The 20,929-nt window shown below is 44.1% G+C and overlaps 1 protein-coding gene across 2 annotated transcripts in view; it reads left to right on the forward strand.

Moving 5' to 3' along the window:
* Positions 1 to 20,929, forward strand: part of LOC308281346 (arf-GAP with coiled-coil, ANK repeat and PH domain-containing protein 2-like) — a 112,167-nt gene that overhangs the window by 84,715 nt on the left and 6,523 nt on the right. Inside the window, exons 10-22 of one of the 2 annotated variants that reach the window (XM_080721503.1) lie at positions 2,916 to 3,028; positions 6,958 to 7,009; positions 8,419 to 8,519; positions 8,920 to 9,025; positions 9,460 to 9,668; positions 10,596 to 10,665; positions 11,376 to 11,470; positions 11,773 to 11,975; positions 14,308 to 14,400; positions 15,334 to 15,569; positions 16,320 to 16,429; positions 17,973 to 18,083; positions 19,273 to 19,334. In XM_080721503.1, the coding sequence (XP_080577629.1) occupies positions 2,916 to 3,028; positions 6,958 to 7,009; positions 8,419 to 8,519; positions 8,920 to 9,025; positions 9,460 to 9,668; positions 10,596 to 10,665; positions 11,376 to 11,470; positions 11,773 to 11,975; positions 14,308 to 14,400; positions 15,334 to 15,569; positions 16,320 to 16,429; positions 17,973 to 18,083; positions 19,273 to 19,334 (1,561 nt within the window). The remainder of the gene's footprint in view (positions 1 to 2,915; positions 3,029 to 6,957; positions 7,010 to 8,418; positions 8,520 to 8,919; positions 9,026 to 9,459; positions 9,669 to 10,595; positions 10,666 to 11,375; positions 11,471 to 11,772; positions 11,976 to 14,307; positions 14,401 to 15,333; positions 15,570 to 16,319; positions 16,430 to 17,972; positions 18,084 to 19,272; positions 19,335 to 20,929) is intronic. The other variant, XM_080721504.1, reaches the window with a different exon arrangement.

Raw genomic sequence — 20,929 nt, forward strand, 5'->3', positions numbered from 1 at the left:
ACATTTTCTGTGTTGTCACTGCTGTTGTATCCTACTGACTCACCTGCCAGTGAGGAGCCCCCACCGGGCCTTCGTCCTACTCCTCCCCTCCAACAGGCGCCGCCCAGCCCGTAGGAGTACAATGCAAAGACCAATATCAGCCTCCCCGCCCGGCTTCCCTCCTCCCGAACTCGGTCAAGTTGTGTACGCCCGACAAAGCCGGTTGCACCACGGTGGATTCGAACCCACAACCTCCGTGCTGGTGGGCAGGGACTTTACCACTACGCCACCCTAGTGCTTTTGCGACACCTTGTAAATTACTAGTTGATGCATGATAAGCTATCTGACAATGCACTCCCCCGGCCAATCAGAATCAAGTATTCTCAGTGGCCGTGGTGTGATGCGAAGTATAGTACAGTGCTAGCATACTGTCAGTCGTGGTCATTGGATTTGGGGGCTATTTTAAATAGCGTTGCTGCTTTATTTGTTTACATTGTCACTGACAAAACATTACATTCTGTGTAGATCCGGGGTCTTAAACCTTTTCAGGCCAAGGACCCCATTGCTGAGAGAGAGATGATGCAGGGAACCTCACTACATATTGGATTCATGTTAAATGTGTGTTTTCAGACATTTAACCACTTAAACCCTCAACACTTTGTAAACTTGAACGTTGGTCTGTACTTGGTCTGCTCTTTTTTATTTCTGGAAAAGTATCCCCCCCCCCAGGAGGACCCCCTGTTGAAGACCCCTGGTGTTGAGATCATGACGAACACGAGACCAGAGCATTAGGCTTTTATTTAATTTCTATCTTTTGCACTTGAACGGAATCAGCTGGTCTGTGTTAGCGGAGACGGTGGTCAGTGTGGTAATGAGGGACAGCCAGCAGGTCATTGGAACAGGTCTGTATGTCAGGAAGGGGAGCAGCGCTGCCCAGGATGTTTCCACACAGGAAGGAAGATAACACCCGGCTCATTAGCGTAACAAACTTAGAAACCCCGCTCTCTGATTGGTTGGTAGGGACGGCGGTAAGAGGGCTGTAAAGTCACCCCCACCAACAAAATGCGTAGGTGGGTGTGTGTGTGCGTGCATGATGACATCATATATATATACACACACACACACACACACACACACACACACACACACACACACACACACACACACACACACACACACACACACACACACAGACACACAGAACACACACAACACACTACGGAATCCAGTGTCACCTAACAGTGTTGCCATGTCTGCTTATTATAAGCGACTTTGGGCTTGTTGTTGCTTCTAAATATTGGCAGTTGCGGGTTGCGTTTTTTTTTTACTTGTTTCTAAAGTCTAGTTGCTTGTTTGGGCTTGTTTCCTAATGTTGTTTAAACCAGTGGTTCTTAAACATTTTCATGGCAAGGACCCCCAAATTAATATGTATTTGTATGTAGTGGGCCAGGCACCTAGGCTCCACTGCCTGACAGTGCATCGCAATTTCGAGTCCCGTTCCCGACAATCTTTCTCTCCCCATCTCTCTCTCCCTGTTTCCTGTCCATCTCTACTATACCGTAACCTATAAGATCGGCTTGTAGATTGGCTTGTAGATCGTCTATTTTCAAATAGCCGTAGCCTAGTCGCTTCTTTTGGGCTTGTTTCCATAGACCTGGTTGCTTATTTATCTTGCAAAATGTGGCAACAATGGTCCCTAAGGCAGAGAGAGCGGTTTGGAGAGTGTGGGCTCCATCCCAGGACAACACAGAGACTTAGGGTTATGACAGCCCTGGTAGGACAGGACAGGACACCTCCCCTCCCTGCGGTCACCATCACAGAGGAGTGGAGGAGGAAGGTGTGTCAGGACAGGACGCCTCCCCTCCCGAGGAGTGGAGGAGGGAGGTGGAAGGAGAGAGAAAGGGAAGGAGAGGTGCTTGTTGACAATGAAAGATAAGAGAGGTGACACATGGGACGTGAGGGTGAGGAGAGAGTTCGGAACGTCACTTGTGTCACTGTGATGTCATAATGACTAATATCGTGTTATTTGCGTTTCCATTGATTTCCGGTGTAGATTTTACTTTTTGGTGAAACAGAATGTGAAACATAATCAGAGATGACCTTCCTTGGCTTATTATATTGGCAGTGTGCACAAGAAATGTGGTGCTGATCATTTCAGAGATTAGCCCCAGATAATCAGACAGGCGGAGAAGACACACACGCAAGCAAGCGCGCACGCACACACATTAAAAAGAAGCCACGCACTAAAAAAGGAGAAGAGAAAACAGACAGCCCTCCAAGGACGTAGGAGGAGTCCAATTGACACCTTAAGCTTTATTGTGTGTGTGTGTGTGTGTGTGTGTGTGTGTGTGTGTGTGTGTGTGTGTGTGTGTGTGTGTGTGTGTGTGTGTGTGTGTGTGTGTGTGTGTGTGTGTGTGTGTGTGTGTGTGTGTGTGTGTGTGTGTGTGTGTACCAGTTTACCCTGCTAATATGGAACAACAACTCACTCACTCACTCACTCACTCACTCACTCACACACACACACACACACACACACACACACACACACACACACACACACACACACACACACACACACACACACACACACACACACACAGCCCATTACTATTGAAATACATAACCATGGAACAGTAAAGGATTGATTGATGATCTGCAGTATGAGCCTCATTTCAATTCAGTGAGAGGCTGTATAGAGAGGGTCAGTGGGCTGACCTGAGTGACTTATAACTCTCCTCTGTGGCTTTGAAGAACATGGCTGGCTTGGCTGCAGTCGAGCCTCAATATCAGCCTCCGTTCACGAGATCTCATTTTATCAATGTCCTTTTCCCTCCTCTATCTCCTTGCCTTTCACTCTTGTCTTTTTATCACTGTCACTTTTCCTTTCTTTCTCCTCTCTTTGTCTTTCTGACCTTCATTTGTTCTCTCCATCTCAGGACTTCTCGAATGACGACACCAAACTGGAGTACAATGTGGATGCAGACAACGGCATCGCCATGGAAGGCTACCTGTTTAAAAGGGCCAGCAACGCCTTCAAGACATGGAACAGGTGTGTGTGTGTGTGTGTGTGTGTGTGTGTGTGTGTGTGTGTGTGTGTGTGTGTGTGTGTGTGTGTGTGTGTGTGTGTGTGTGTGTGTGTGTGTGTGTGTGTGTGTGTGTGTGTGTGTGTGTGTGTGTGTGTGTGTGTGTGTGTGTGTGTGTGTGTGTGTCAGCAGCTTGATACAATGATGCATCTTTAAAAAATAAATATTACCAAAGGATTCACATTAGTTGACCAGTAGCCCACAGTGGGTGATTAACTGCCTCTATTTTTTTCTCAGCCACGGGGAGCCACTTAATATTAAAACCAGATTAAACCGTACCTTCTTTTGTACTCAAATTAGCCGGACCGGAATTTACCGTACTAGGTCTTTAAAAACGAAATAAATGATAATGATCGAGAAAAAAAAAAACGATCTGCACCCCTTCTCTGTCTAACCTTCGGTCTAACCAATAGCATCATTTTTCTCTGCGCATGAACCGGAAGTGCTTTTGATCGCTTTCCGGGGCAGATTAGCCATGTCCCATAGACTTACTGTCTAGACGCTAGCGTTAGCCTGGCCGCTGTCCTAGGGGATAGGCTAATGAAAATATATACATGGACTGTACATACAGAGATGATCACATGCACCCACATCGATGTGCACGGATCGTGCACGCGAAGCGCACGGGGGGGAAGATGCCTCCGCCAAAATCCCCACTATATGCCAATGCAGAGCTGATCCAATTCGCTGGTGAGTAAACAACGGCCGATCGTGATGCGGTAAAAAGAATGACGTTACGTTGGATCGCGCTGATGGTCTTGTAAAATGGCCAGGCTGTGAAGGTGTTAAGTAGACTACACATCATTAGCTACTTAATAAATGGTCATAAATATTTATTTCTTCACAAAATCATCTCACAAGCCATAATGGCACTCTGTATGGGCCCCACAGGCCACCAGTTTCACCCCCCTGTGTTAGAGGAACTCATCTTTGTGAATAAATGCCGGTTTGCTGATAGATACTGCTGTTAGCAGAATCTGTCTTGAGTGATTAAATCCTGTGTGAATCTCCCTCTAAGAGACATTGCTGATTGAGACGTGCCATAGTGTAAAGTAACTAAGTACATTTACTTAAGTACTGTACTGGTATTGATACTTTTCCTCAAGTAAAGGGAAACGTGATACATAAAGTGCTATTACTGCATTGCAGCATTTACACATTGAATGTTCAGTTCAGTTTCACTGTGGCCAGCACCTCTGCTCCACTGTCCCAAGACTGTGGTGTGGAGGTTGTTGTTCACAGCTCTGACATGCAAATCCATTCCTTTAGTGGCTGCAGCTGGTGGGTCAACCCACTGACCCCTCCCATGGGAACTGTAGAATTAGGGAATCAGGCTGCACAGTCTTATTGATTGCAGCTGGTGGTGGCGTTGAGTGTGATATGATGCTGTTTAGTGTGCATCGCTTGCTAATTGGGACGGGAAACTGCTTGTGTGCGTGTTTACCTGCGTGTTTGTACCTAGACACAGCTTGTGCATTTATATGCACAAAATAACAACATTTTATAGAATCCATCCAAAGTTACAAAGTGCTTAGCACAAAACAGAAATGAAAATTAGAACTGCACTCTGTCGAGGTGCCAACTTGCGTCCTGTGCACAAGTAGGCCATGTCTGTGCACAGGTAGGCCATGTATGGCCTACTTGTGCACCAGAAGAGACCGTTACGAGGTGCGCTCCACTGGCCATTGGCTGTTAATGATGGCATTACACCAAACTCCGCTGACATCACCACCACTGGCATCACCAGAAATGCCTCATTGGCTGTTAATGATGACGTTAGCATCCTTAACAGCCGGGCTCAAGCACACAGCTACCTACCTACCTACAGTACCTACCTACCTACCCACCCACCTACCCACCCCCACCAGCCGAACGCACCCACCCACCCCCACCAGCCGAACGCAGTACAGTAGTAGTAAATAGTATGAAATAAAAACAATACAGCCGATTCTACAAAATGTCTTCTAAATCAGTAGTTCTCACACCTTTTCAAGATAAAAAAAAAGAAAATAGCAGATGTACAAACTTGTATATGTGCTATTTTTGAATAGCCAATGCAAAAATATAAAAATTACACCTGAAAACACCTGAGCCTTGAAGTAGTATTGTTTTATTCACTGTATAAAAATCCCAGGCATGCAGGCCATCTACTCAATAAATCCCAGTTAATGTGTAAACTGTGTGTGTGTGTGTGTGTGTGTGTGTGTGTGTGTGTGTGTGTGTGTGTGTGTGTGTGTGTGTGTGTGTGTGTGTGTGTGTGTGTGTGTGTGTGTGTTGCTGAGTGTGCATGTCTGCTCTAATGTGATGGATGGTGCCTTCATTTGCTGAGGTGGGCTCTCTCACCTGGCTGCTGGCGCCTCCTGAATGTCAATGATACTGTCTGTCTCATGGCCTCCATCCATACAGATAAATGTTCATTTTAGATTTGAGCTATATAGCTAAATTGGTTCTCAAAGTAGAGTCCGAGGACCCCCAGGGCTTCTTGGGGGGGTACCAGGGAGTCCCCAGCAAAAGTAGTTAACATACAGTATAGCGTAACAATCATTTTAACCACTTTTACCATATTTTATTCTTTGGCTAATCAAAAATAGCAAATATTACAAGCTCATAGCACGTCACTTCATGCCGTGCTATGAGCTTGTAGACCTGCTATTTTTGAAAACTCGTGAAAATTTGAGCAAGTCTTTGAATATGTATACTGCAGGGCACACGAGCGGAGTGGAGCGGTGACAAAAGCCGCTCCACGCTCCAGAGGGCTCATGTCCCACTCGCTCGTCACTCTGGTTGGCCACCGGGCCGCTCCGCTCCCTGTCGCTCACCTTGATTTTCGCATCTCTCGCACCGCACTCGCTCCACGCACCGCTCAGGGTCGTCAATCAGAGTCAGCAGCCAAAAAATAATAATAGTTTGCTTCCATGTCCGAAACACTTTCTCCTTTGCCAGTGTGTTCCCAACACAAATACCTGCGGTTAGGTGAGCCTCGGCTTTGATGGAAAGCTGTCTAGCCTTCAATGTTACAAAAGACGACATCTAAAGCATTGTATTTTTTTATAAGACGGGCATTATTAAATCCTGTTGGTTATTGATTAATCACCACAACCGAGAGAGGGAGGCGACTGTGGCGTGTGTTTTTCATTCAGTCAAATCAGTCTCACTACTTGCATTTCAAATCGTAGGCCTATCCTTTAACTGGCTGGTGGTGCCTATAACTTAACTGACACAAGGTAGGCTATTTATTATAAACATAGCCTACTTGGGTGGATGATATAGATACATTTGACTTGAGTGAAATCTTGATAAAGGGAATTCTCTGTCTCCTCTCCTCTCCACGGTGCCGATATGAATGTCTGCCACGGACTGCACTCGGCACTGTTTTGTTGGAAACATGCAGCACGCTGCCCCAACAGGATTGGCAGAGGCGGGTCGGCGCTCAGACCCATTTGAAAAGTCGCTCGCTCACGCTCAACTAAAAAACTGCCCGCGGCGCTCACGCTCCAATCCGCTCGTATGCCCTGGTATACTGTATATTTTTTAACTTCAGCGGGTCCCTGGAATAAAATCTTTTTTGAGATGGGCATCCGTGGCCAAATTCACGTGAAAAAGTTTGAGAACCACTAATGTAGAAACTTGTGTTTTCTTTTTTTCTTTTTTTTCAGAAAACTGTTTAGAAGACTGTTTTTAGAATCAGGTCCTCAGGTCATAATGAACAGAAATACCAAAACATTTCTGCATACAGTCATGAATGCATAATAGTACAGTAGCTCCTTGTGAGTGAAAACACATCAGAGATGTGAAAAACGAAATGTGTCACGTTATAAATGTCATGAATGGTGTTTGTTGTTTTCATGCTTTAAACGTTGCGCGTGTGTTTTAAACTCATGTGATTCTCTTCCAGGCGCTGGTTCTCCATACAGAACAATCAGCTAGTTTACCAGAAGAAATTCAAGGTGGGTCATGTGACCTGTGGTCAGGTGCCTTCTGCTGTGACTGCCGTTAAATATAGATGTGTTTCACTTTCTGTCCGCTGTGTTTTTCCCTTAATTCTCCCATTGAGGTTCAAACTAGAGGAACACGGCAAGCTAATTACTGTAGCACACAGAACACACAGATGCCAGAAACACCAGTGAATATTATATGGTTAATAATAATATTATATTGATATATATTTTTTAAAAGTGGTATTTGTAGTGATCCCACAGGAATGTTACAGTACTTGAACGAGCAGTGGTTGATTCGAGTGAAAGAAGTATAGTATTACTTAATACCCTGTCTAATAAAATAAACATACTCACTTGCATTCATTTTTTATATGGTTGTTTGAACCAGGCAGCCACATTACTTAGTGGCTAGTCTTATTTACAACAATGATAAAGCAAGTAGGCTGAAAATTTAAAACAGACGGAGGTATTTTGAGCCTGCATGCTGATTTTGGTTTTGTTTATTGCATTTATTAATTCTAAACGATTCATTGCCCATGTATAATTCATTCATTATTCATCTGCCATCTACTCTTTTGTATGCACACGAGCTAGTTCAAATATGTAAATATTGAACACAGTTATTGGACATTTCAAAGTAAATATTCAGCTTGCAGTGGTTGGAAACTTGGAGTGTACTGAGATATTGTTCTAGAGGCCTTTCATGCACCATCAGATAACTCGCATATAGTTTGAGACCAATAATTGAGAACATTTTATTTTATTTGATCTTGGCGTGCTCCCTGCTCAGCACATTAGCAGACAACCATTTAATAGTAGAGAGATCTATAACAACCCCCCCCCCCCGGGAAACAGAACCCTTAGGGAAAGCAGAGCCTACTGGTGGTGCTGGGAGCAAACTAAGCGTATACAACACCAGTGGCAACACTGACAACAGAAGGAAGTGAAATGAATCACGTGTGCTTAAGTAGACCGCCAATTGATCAGCTGCTTGACACGTCACATAGTACACAGTACATCTCCCTCATAACGCTGCACATACTGTACGTGTAAACCTCTCTAGTGTATCTGCCTGAACTAGTCTCGCAGGCTACGTATCATTTGTTTGCATAGGAGAGGCCCAGGAGAGATGGCTCTGATGGGATTCAAGTCTTGTTCAACAGGGCTGCATGTTGGTGCAAAGATGGTGCAAAGCCCCTATATACTTTGTCGTACATGTCGCATCGCTATACTTAGATCAACTATTTGTACTATTTTGGGGGAAAAAAATATAAATGTAATCTTCACCTATAATTGCCCCAAATAGAGAGGCCAGGTTGAAGGTATTCAACCGATGCCACAGCATCATGTACTGCAGCATCTAGTTAGATGTACAGTGTGTGAGGTGTAACCACCAGGCTCTCTGCTTCCCCCTACAGGACAACCCTACAGTGGTAGTGGAAGACCTGAGGTTATGTACAGTCAAACACTGCGAGGACATAGAGCGACGCTTCTGCTTCGAGGTGGTCTCCCCTACCAAGTAAGTACACACACACACACACACACACACACACACACACACACACACACACACACACACACACACACACACACACACACACACACACACACAGGTATACAAACACACGTATACAAACTTGTAAAATTTATAAACATGTTTCACTGGGTATTTCTGATGTGAACAATGAACATAACAAACCTGGTGTCTTTGTCATTGGAAGCAGTATACCCACTTCACCGCACATTCTCAGATTGGGGTCCGCGTATATCATTTTGGTTTCCTTAAATGGCACGAGAAGTTTGAGAACTACTGATTCAGATGGCATTCGTAGAATCGGCCTCAAGTCTTAATGGGTTTTTAAGGCATTGAAATGTTGAAAGGACACAATTTCAAAATGGGTGTGTGTGTGTGTCACCAGGAGCTGTATGATGCAGGCTGACTCTGAGAAGTTGAGGCAGGCGTGGATCAAAGCCGTCCAGAACAGCATCGCCACCGCCTTCAGAGAGAAGGGAGAGGACGGCGAGGTAGAGCGTCTACACACCACACATTCTTATCCATTTTATTTTGTACAATCTGTATGGTAGAATATTCAGTATATCATTTGGGTGGTTGTATTTCATCTCCTTCTATTGAGACATTTAGATTTAGATGACCTTTGACACAATCCTGTTTCTGGTTTGACAAGATTACATTTCTCCCCTGAGTAAGCAAGCAATCTCTATTCTCTAATCTCTAACGTTTTCACAAACTCAAACCGGAAACCCAGGTTAGATTCCGGGGTAGAACAGAAAAGTTACATAGCTTTAAGTGGTTAATTCATAATGTACTTGTGTAAGCTTCCCGGAAATGTAGTGGAGTCAAAAGTACAATATTTCTATTTTAAATGTAGCTGAGTGAAAGTCTTGAAAAAGACTAATGAAATTTCCACCATTTTGTTTTCTTTCCCCATTTGGGCCAGAAGCTTGACAGGAAGTCGTCCACATCGACAGGCAGCCTGGACTCTGGTGGCGAGCCCAAGGAGAGGCCTCTGAAGGGGGAGAGCGCCCTGCAGAGGGTCCTGGCCATCCCTGGAAACACCACCTGCTGTGACTGCGGGCAGCCCGACCCGCGCTGGGCCAGCATCAACCTGGGCATCACCCTCTGCATACAATGCTCTGGCATTCACAGGTACATTGTACCACCCTCTGTATAAAATGCTCTGGCATTCACAGGTACATTGTACCACCCTCTGTATAAAATGCTCTGGCATTCACAGGTACATTGTACCACCCTCTGTATATGCTCGAACAAGCGTGCAGCGCATCACAAAGTGACACGCTTAGTGTGGGAGCTTGTATTATCTGCTATTTTTTAATAGCCAATGCATAGACAAGATTGTGTGCACATCTCAAGCCTATATTCAGGCCAGGTGCTGGACATCAAGGTATCAGATAATGGAAGGAGAAAAACGCCTGCACACTGTTCATATGCTCCAAAAACTTACTTTTATTATAGGCAACTGGCTGCAACGTTTCGACTTTACGTCTTCATCAGGCAAAAGTTTTTTTTGCCTGATGAAGACGTAAAGTCGAAACGTTGAAGCCAGTTGCCTATAATAAAAGTAAGTTTTTGGAGCATATGAACAGTGTGCGGGCGTTTTTCTCCTTCCATTAATAGCCAATGCAAAATTCTAAAATGACTTTAAACTTTTTGATTCTTTTGAATTTGAATCCTGTGAAGTGACAGTTTTGGACATATGAGGTTTCCACAAGATAGACAATATACTGCATTGGTATGACAATTATGTCTGTATGTTATCTCAAGAATGCACACACCAAGAAATGTTTTCAATCAGTGTTGATAAAGAGGAAATAAACCAAACACGCTTAATGACTAGATGACTAGAAATAGATGACTTAAAAGAAGAAGACGTTACCTTCTGCTGCATATTGTTGGTACAAAGGCAGGGCACTGTTCCAGTGCTATACATTATTATTGAAGCAATGCAGTTTTGTTTTTGTGTGTAAAGCAACACTTTCATCTTGTGGCAAAAATATAGAATGCAACTATGGAAGTTTCTTTTTTTAAACTCGCCATCTCCATCCATTTCTCCAGGAGTCTGGGGGTGCATTTCTCCAAGGTGCGGTCTCTGACTCTGGACTCATGGGAACCAGAATTACTCAAGGTGAGGAACAAATGTAATGGAGGGAGGACGACTTAACAAGGCACCGGGCTCATGGTGCCAACTATGCATCAAAGCTACAACATGCACCAACATCCTCTGTGAAAACTGTCCTTTGTCTTGTCCATTTGTCACGACTCATTTCAGTCATTCCATAGAAGCCTTCTATGGAAGCATGATGCACAGCGAAAATGTTCTTATTTCTTTGCTTATTTCTGCCTTTATTGATAGTATAGTAGATAGACAGGGAATAGAGAGAGAGAGAGAGAGACGCAGCAAAGGTCGTTGGAATCGGGATTTGAACCCACAACACGCTGTCAGGCTTTGCATTGCAGCCTAGGTGCCTAGACCGCAAGTCCAGCAGTCCTGGCCAGACTATTTTTGGTTATTATTTTAAGATCATAGTATTTGAAGTGGTCAAACTTCCATAAAACCCAAATCTGAGTTCCCAGAAGCTCTTGCATAAAAACTGGAAGAGCGAGAACAATAAAACCCTAATGGTTCTGGATATATCATATAAAAGCAAAGGTTACTGGTTGGCAGTATGAAGAACAGCACGAACAATAGCTCTTAAAACATAATCTTACAATTTTTTTGTTATTAATCTATGCTAGCGTGCAGGGCTCCTTTCACACTGTTTCACAAATCACACGTTAGATCTAGATTTTTAGTCGTGATGTTTTATTTAGCTTTAATCCATGTGTATGTAACAGCTGATGTGTGAGCTGGGGAACGGAGTGATCAACCAGATCTACGAGGCTCGTAGAGAAGAGCTGGCGTCCAGGAAACCACAGCCTGGAGACCCCAGGTAGGCAGTGCTTGTTGCTCAAGGGCATTTTGGCACAGCTGATGAGGGCTGTCTGTTCTGCAGTCACCAGCATGCAACTGAAAAACAATAGTGACTCTGGGATTCTGCTCCAAACTGGAAAGACTACTGAAAGACTCACTGCGAGCCTTTAGACCTGCTATTTTTAAAAGATTTTTCTGATCCAGACCTTTATTTTTAACAGAGTATTTCTATTGTGGTATTACCGGTAATACTTTTACTCAACAAAAAAAAATAGTATTCTTCCACCACTGCACAAAACCCTGTTCATCCATCCTTTTCAGACACGAGATCGAGGCCTACATCAAAGCCAAATACGTGGACCGCAGGTTTGTGCGTCGGCCGTCAGACGAGGAGCTGCGCACCAAGGTGGTGTCTCTGAGCAAGCAGGAGAAGAGGCTGAGCAGCAGCTCAGAGCACCTGCCCCCCCGACCCCCACCGCCCACACCCAAGCTACGACCGAGCTCCAACGCCTCCGGACAGTCGGGTCAGTAAAACAAACGCACACCGGCCGTCTGAAACTTGTTTTTCTGCCTTTGGAAAAAAATAGCAGCTCTTTTTGTCAACTATATCCAACCAGTCAGTACCAGTCAGTCAACTAAGAGCTTTCGATTTAATTCCCAAGCATTTCTTTTGGTGCAGGCTGCCTGGTGTTACATTTCCACTGTGCTTAGTATTGTCTGAAATGTTCTTCTTCAAACCGTGGGCCCATTATGATAAAAACACAAATCCCCAAAGAATAATATGGTTGGTGTGGTCAGAAACCTTGTATCTTTTGAATTTTTTGAATATTGTAACTTGTGTGTCGTAGATTTGAGAATGGTGCCAATTTGCATCTTTTTTAGTGTTGACTTTGTATGTCATGCCACGAGAAAAAAAAAGTTTTGCTTCCAGTGAGAACACCCCATTAGAGAATGTTTTACAGTAGGTCCTACAGTATGAACGGGTACAGGGTTTCAGAAGCTGTACAACCAGGGTTGGATTCCATTTCCTGTGTTTCACTCTTAATGCTTAATTTATACACGCATGGATTAAAGTTCTCAGTCTTCACGACTGATTACCGTCATTTGGAGTCCATAGAAGTCTTCTATGGAAGCATCTCACGTGCTGAAAATAGCCAACATACAAGCTCAGTGCAACATGCTGTGAGGCTATTATTAGCTGGTCTGGGATATTTCATAAAACCAAAGGTTAATCTGCAATCTCTTCAACTGTTCGGCTGTTTGTAGAAGACCAAGAACATTGGTTCAGAATGATAATAATACACATTGTTCTAATTGTTTTGATTGATTGATTGAATACTTTATTAACAGTTTGCAATTAGTACAGAGGTGCGATTTGCCATGATTAACACATAAATCCCTAGGGGCTTGTTTCCATTGCGGTACTGTGTATTCAAGTCATTGAGACATTTAAAGACATACAATAATATAATATACAATAATAAACTAGAAATAATCAACAATAGTTACAATAAACGTCTATGTCCAGGAAACAGAGCGTTAGTTAGGTAGGTGCTCCTTTCACACTTTTTCACAAATCCCAGTTTAGGACTTGACCTAATGAAGACTTTCAGTCGTGAGATTTAGTTTTGCTTTAATCCATGTACACGGTTGTACAGTATGACAAAGTATAAACCAGGCTTGACGCTGCCATGGACGAAGGCTTGTATGTGTATGCATGCATGGTACAGTAAAGGAAGAAATAAACTTCAGAGATCTAAGCATCCACAGGTGTCATATGTTGTGTGTAAACAACATATGACCGTCTCCCATTGCTTCTCGTCTCTCTCAGTGTAGCCAGAGCTCATAGTTTAACTTCCTGTGCTTCCACCCTGCTTTTCTTTTTTATTCCTTCTTCTCTTCTCCACTTTCTCTTTCTTAATCCCTCTCTTCTTCACTCTCTCTCTCTCTTTCTCTCCCCTGGCTGCTTTATGCTTCTGGACTAATCCTTTCCTCGCTGCCTTAACCCCCACCCCACCCGGACTCCCCCCAACCCCCCACCCCACCCTACCACCCATTGTGTGCCCTCGGCCCCACCGACCTCCCATAACCCCCTTGCGTAGCAGCCGCCGGTGGCTCGGAGGCCCGCCGAGACTCCCTCTTCTGTGCCGACGAGCTCGACTCTCTGTTCTCCTACTTTGACACTTCTTCCAAGCTAAGGAGCAGTAAGTACTAAAAGGCTCAATGTTTCCTACTTCCCTCACAACTCCACCACTCCTCCTCCATTCCATTTGTGTGCACTGCTCGCTCGGGGACGCCTGCTAACACCCACTCACCCACTGCCCCTTTTCCCTCCCCTATTTGAGGCTTATGATGGGCAGCCCACATTGCAGAACGTGCCATGTGTTCTTCCCCTTGGGGTGTCTCTCACTTTCTTTCTCTCTCTCGCTGTATATATATATATATCTATCTTATTGCTTTATCTATCTCACATGGTTGTGGTCATTGTTCTGTCAGTGGGGTTTTAAATGTATCCTCTTCGGGTGAGGTGGATGAACTCTGGACACATTCACTTCCTGACTGTTGGGTACTGTAGTGCACTGGGAGTACAAAATAGTAGGAGAACACCTGCTTTTTATGTTCAGTTCGAACTTTACTCTTTAAAAACATTAGTATAGTGACGTTTCTTATGTTCCAATATTAACAGGTGCATGGGGGAAATAACCCTTATTCAATCTTGCGGTGGCTGGTCATTGGACAGTTGAGACCATGGTGTTTGTAAGGAAGGTGTTCCTAATGTTTTCTCTCCTGTCAGTGTAAGACATGCTGTGTGTGCATGGGAGCAGGCCAGGTGATGAACTGTTGTGTTGTTTACAGTAAAGAGTGCAGACAGTGGCATCCAGAACAGTGCTGATGGGAGCAGGGAGATGCTGGCCAACACCGCCTCCACTAACAGCCTAGCCGACACAGGTACAACACACACACGCACGCACGCACGCACGCACGCACGCACGCACGCACGCACGCACGCACGCACGCACGCACGCACGCACGCACGCACGCACGCACGCACGCACGCACACACACACACACACACACACACACACACACACACACACACACACACACACACACACACACACACACACACACACACAGAAAACAATATGAACATGGCCTCAGTAAGCAGTAATTTTCTTCTTTATGAAAACTCTTGGCTTTGCTGACAGACATTCTGACATATTATGAATCATGCATTTCCTGTTATGCACGGTGCACACGTCGTTACTCCAGTACTTGATAGTCGCATACTGCTGGTCTTCCATCTCAGAGGCAAATATTGTACTTTTACTCCAAAAACTTTTGTTAGTAGTTACTTTGTAGATTTTGATTATTATTACAAAACATATATTAACCACTTCAGCCCTATGTACATTTCGGCCATTTGAACATAGCCGATCTACAAGCTCACAACATGTTGCATCGCAACGCATTGTGAGCTTGTAGATCTGCTATTTCCAAACGATTTTTAAACGAAAACTTGAAATGGGATATTCATATTCTGTATAATGAGTACTTTTAATTTTGGTACTTTAAGTACATTTTGATGCCAATACTTTAGTACTTTTACTCAAGTACATTTTAGAATTCTGGACTTTTACTTGTATCTGAGTATTTCTATATTGCTATATTGAGACTTTTACTTAATTAAAACATTTGAGTCCTTTTTCTACTTTTGAATGTAATTTTGCATTGACACTCCTTCCTTCTCCCTGTGTGTGTGTGTGTGTGTGTGTGTGTGTGTGTGTGTGTGTGTGTGTGTGTGTGTGTGTGTGTGTGTGTGTGTGTGTGTGTGTGTGTGTGTGTGTGTGTGTGTGTGTGTGTGTCTCTCTCCTCCATCAGATGCTGCAGAGCCTCCACCCATGGCCATGCCTGCCACCCTGCCTCCTCCGTCGCCCTGTAAGGAGATGGTGGTGTTCTATGAGCCTAAGGAGTACAGCCCGGGCCTGCAGCTGTACTGGGCGGCGTGCGCCCGCAGCCTGCCCGACATGGCCGAGGCCCTGGCCCACGGCGCAGAGGTCAACTGGGTCAATGGGGAGGACGAGAAGAGGACGCCTCTCATCATGGCAGTGCAGGGCGTGAGTAGAGCTGCAGCACTATCGGCCCCACAGCCACTCCAAAAGGAGAAGAAATACAAACCAGCAGTAGCAGTCTTTTATTTAGTTTAAAAAAATTGTAGAAGAGATCCAGTACAACTAAGACAAGTCATTTTATGTCTGGTTGCTCGGGTGTTGCGCTCTGAAAACAACAGATCTTCAAGCTGAGCTTGTAGTTCATTTTTGACAACAAAATCAACTGTAGATTTAGTCAACTAAAATCTTATGATATTTAGTCGACTAAAACCTTTCAGATGACTAAAATATGACTAAAACTAAATTACATTTTATTCAAAAGACTATGACTAAACTAAATCAAAATTAACACTGGCATATGGAGTGTGGGATGGGTGGGGACTGAAGTGTGTATGGATTGTGGGGAAGTTCAGACCTCTTGAATGCTTGAACGCTTGAGTCAGTTTTTATTATTTATCCTTGCAGTCAGGCAGAAACCCCTTATCTCAATATTCTAACTTGCTGTGTGTGATCATACAACAGCGTCACATTAAAAGCATCAAACATCTCTGCAAGCTCGAGTTTTGAGCTTACAGATCTGCTATTTTTGAATCCTGAAAAAATCCTTGGGTGGAAAGAGACCTTATAGCATATCAAGTAAATGTCATGTTTATTAATTCTGGTGTCTGAATGAAGGCTTGGTTTTAGGTCACACTGTATGTTGGGGATCAATAAGTGAATGTGATCTAACTGTGTGTTGATGTGTTTTCCCTCTAGGGCTCACTGGTCGCCTGTGAGTTCCTCCTTCAGAATGCAGCTAATGTGAACCAGCAGGACGCCCAGGGTCGAGGACCGCTGCACCACGCTACCATCCGGGGACACACCGGGTCAGTGTTCCTTCCCCCCATCTCATCACCACTAATCCTAACACTGAAAATGTCAATTAATACAGTGGTTCTCAACCTGTGAGTCTTTTGGGGGGTCCCCAGATGACAGTGAAGTGACAAGTGAATTTTAACTCTTTTGCTGCCGAATGAGCGCTCGTTTCTTGTTTCACATGTCCCCGGCACCATAACGAGTGTTCGTTCTTTTCCCCACCAGAGCCTGTCTGAGCAGATGGGGGGTGGCGTGCAGCAGAAGTTAACGCTAGTCTGTTATCTTCAGCGCACATAAACAATAATGGCATCGGGATCAGTTCTCTGGTCGTTTTCTCAGCCCGGATCTACTTTCTCTATTTCTATGTCTGAAAACTGGAGCAAACCGATGGGGAGGAGGAGCGTCTTGCTTTGTAATGAACCACCTTAAATGAACAACCTAAATAACAGTAAAAGAGTTAAGGACTTAAGTTTAATCCCTTATCAGGGGGGGGGTCACGGCCTGAAAGGATTGAGAACCACTGAATTATCACACACAAAAGGTACCTGGTGTGTTTGCCTGCAAGTCTCAAAAACGATCAAACTATCAAACTTATAATACACTTTTAAGTATTATATGCCACCAAATGACTTATGTGTTTGATCAAATCTGTCAGTGAAATGAATGAATGAACTGAGAGCTATGGTTGTATCATTATAGCCACGGCCATAAACAAAACAGTCTCAGGCTAGTTGGATCATATGATACGCCGTTCAGCTCAGTGACCCAGAACCAGTCCCTGTGTGAGGCGATATGTAACCTAGTACTGGATAGCGGATACGGCTCAAAGGATGAATGACTCTGTTGAGAGCAAATTGATTATTCTGTTCGGTATATGATACGCAGTGACACCTACTGGCTCAAAACGTGAACTACAGTATCAACTAACCACACTATTTGCATGTTTTGTGTTGGATTAAGTTGTGATATGAGGTTGTTTCTGTTCACCATCTTCCATTCATCCACCAGGTGAGGGGCGGGGCTAGCCACTAGGGCTGTGGGCCATGAAAATAACGTTTTTCTTTGGTCAAGCGACTCTACTGTTGGAAGTCCACGCACAAGCTCACAATGCGACGTGTTTTGAGCTTGTACATGAGTTATTTTCACTATGAATGTACTATGAAGTGTGCCTTGAGATTTGTAAAAAACACTAGTCTACACTCCAGTATATCTTTATTGAGACAGATAGTGGGAGAGGAGAGGGAGACGGAGTAGGAAAGAAAGCAATCGTTGAGGATTTGATCGCAGGTGAATAGGAGTATGTGTTGTTCCAGACACGAGCTTTCGACCTCTGTCTGGGCACTTACAGTGTACTTCAGGTAATTGGGTCTAACGAGAGGTAAAATTCATCAACTCTAGGGAACAGCTTCCGCTTGTAGAGGGTACTGATGTTAATGATGAGCAATTTATTCTTGTGCTCGTTAAGCCATTAGGGAGAATGAGAGCCGTGTGCCTCTGACGTCATGGTGTTTGAGCCAAGAGGAATCAAGTACGTGTCCTTGTGCTTTATTTCAGACAAGTGTGTTTATTCCTGAAGAGAGGAGCCAATCAAAATGCTGCAGACATCGAAGAGAAGACCCCCCTGTCCATGGCGGTGGAAGCGGCCAACGCTGACATCGTTACGCTGTGAGTATCACAGCTGAGGCCTTAAGCTGGGTTCAAACCTGAAGCTATTTCTTCTAGTCGCTTCTATCGCTTTACTTTGGTCGCGCAGGTCCGCATTGGTAAAAAAATCATGTCCCGTTGGAATCAAGGCGAAACACACAGAAAAAAGGGAGTCCCAACTCCAAACACCAAAATCATGTCCGTGTCTCTGGACAACATCAACGCTGATTGGCTGTCAGGACGCGATGGGTGGAGTGGGGGTAAAGCGAAGGTCGCTTCAGTTGGATTTTTCCAAGTGTGGCGAAGATACCGAAGCAACCGTTCGCGCCGCCCCATTCGGATCGTTCGTGCCGCGCTTGGTCTCGTGTCGTCTCGTCTTTGCATTAACTTTGTACTGTATGTAATCACGCCGCTCGAACCATCCAGGTTTGGATGCAGCTTTAGCCCGTTAAAACCAGGGAAAGCTTTTTAGATTTTTGTGTTGGGTGTTCAAGAATAGCAGATGTACAAACTCACATTGTGCTACCGTATTTTTTTACTTTTTAAAAAAAAAATCTTATAAGTGTGACAACTACTGATTTATAAGGCATTTGTAGAATCGGCCTCAGGTCTTAATGGGTTAAATACTACAGTATCAATAAGCACATATATATCTGAAAATTCAGAACAATACACACGTCACATTAAATCTTAAATCCAAAAGAAGTTATGAATTTGGAAAACGTCTGAAAGTTCACTGCCATGCTGTTAACTAATGTTCATTGCCATGCTGTTAACTACGGAAACGTATTTAGTAATTACAGCAAATTGTAAAAGTGTATAACAGAGATTATCCAAACAGTGAGTAGTTGTTGTTATGTTGGGTATGTTTCAATGGAAAATTACAGAGGCCCTTGAGAAGTTGTCTGCTCAATGAATAAATGCTGACATTGTCACTCAGTTAGCACTTGAACTGTGGCCCTTTTCAAACTTGTCTGTTGTCGGTTTATACCAGTTATTATGTATTTCTCAAAGTGGATTCCAGGGGGACTGTACGTTCCTTTAGGGTTGTCTAAATTGACCCACACAAGTCTGTAATTCTGACAGTTTACAAATGGAAATGTCAAGGAGACCTTGACATTTAAAAGTTTGAGAAACACTGATCTATATTGCATTGTTGTTTATTAGTAAGAATAACCCCTGACATCCTGTTTTCTTTGACTCCACCCAGGCTGCGATTGGCCAAGATGAACGAGGAGATGCGGGAGGCAGAGGGGCCCTACAGCCAGTCAGGTACCACCAACAGCCCCACCGAGATGCAGTACAGGAAATGCATGCAGGAGTTCATTAGCCTGCAGCTGGACGAGACCTAGTACCTGTAAACACTGTCCATCAGAGGATATGAGGAAAAACTAGGAAGTGTGAGGAGGGTCAATTCAGTTTCTGCAAATTCCAGTCAAAATGGACAAACAAATACTGTATGTAAAAGTAGTTCACACAATAATGGCCGAGGCTTCATTCTCATTGTCTTTCTTTAGGTGAGAATGTGTATAAAGAATGTAACGGGATGTTGCTTTAGGAAAGATATCCACATTCAAGTCTACATCCCCTGAATAGATACAGTTGGGTTGTAAAAATCCATCCTTTCTTGTAGCAAAATCCCCATTTTCTCATTTGGACAAGACATGTGTGTGAACTGATCGGAGTGAAAGTGAGTTGACCCTGACGTGGCAGGATGTGCTCCTGTGTCCTCCTTGTCAGAGTGCAGTGGACCTTTTTAAAGCGCCAGCCTCCATCCAGGTGCAGGGGAAGCTGACACACTGTGTGTGTGGTTCTAGAGTCAGGTGCTGGGCTGTGTTAATATGACCAGGTTATAAAGCCATCGACTCCGGAGACAATTGAAGAGTTTCTTTCCAAATGAGTTTATTGCAGATGTAGATGAGAGAAGCCGTTTGGGAATTGGGAGGTTGCCGGTTCGACCTCTGGCTCGACCCTCCACTTTCGTCGTAGCCAGCTGAGCAGCCACAGTCGTGTGAAGCATGCTCTGCAGTGGTGGTAGATAGAAAAACGTTCATTTCAGTGAACAAACAGTTTCGTTCATGTTCGCGCCAATGATTTGTTCAAATGATTTGTTTACCGTTCAGTAGAAAAACACTATCACAGGAACGTTATTATATAGAAATTCAGATTCCTAGTCCTACAAAAACTATTCCAGGCAAGAAATATAGGACAAAGTAATGGCACATGATTGAAGCAAGTTACACATACAATACCTTGTAGCAGGTCTGCACCATTTTGAGCCCTTAGGTGGCCATATACAGGTATTTAAGCCCCCGAGTCATGTGCATTTAAATGCGTCTTATAACCAGCAACGTCACTCTGGATAGCATTTCCTGTCATTCCTGTACTAACTGGAGAGACGCTATGCTTCAGAAATAGTTCAAGCACTATTACCACTTTTAATGGCTAGTCTGTAATGTGAGTCTGGATGACAAACATAACGTAAGACTTAAAGAGTGTTAGGTTACACGCTTTCACGTAATGGGGGTCCGTTTATCCCTAATAGAAAAACATCATTTTGGAACTGAACTCTTCAACGGTGTAGACTGCAGGAGAAACAGCTGTGACCTAATGCATTACCACAGTGAAGTCCAGAGTATTTATTTAACCCTGGACTGTGTAGCAGCAGCTCCTTTTGCATGAGTCTGCCGTGTGCTTGATGTGGAATCGCAGTCTCTGTCGATCACGGTCACGTCTTGGCCGATCACGATGTCTTTAAAGAACCTAGCTAACCTGGAAACTGCCATCAATATCATAATGACACTGAAACCTCAAAACAAGGTAGTCTATATCTGGCAATAATCAGGACTTCTGAAAAAGGTTGTCTC

The sequence above is a fragment of the Nannobrachium achirus genome (assembly GCF_963921795.1).
Source record: "Nannobrachium achirus genome assembly, chromosome: 1".
In the NCBI taxonomy this organism is placed as follows: domain Eukaryota; kingdom Metazoa; phylum Chordata; class Actinopteri; order Myctophiformes; family Myctophidae; genus Nannobrachium; species Nannobrachium achirus.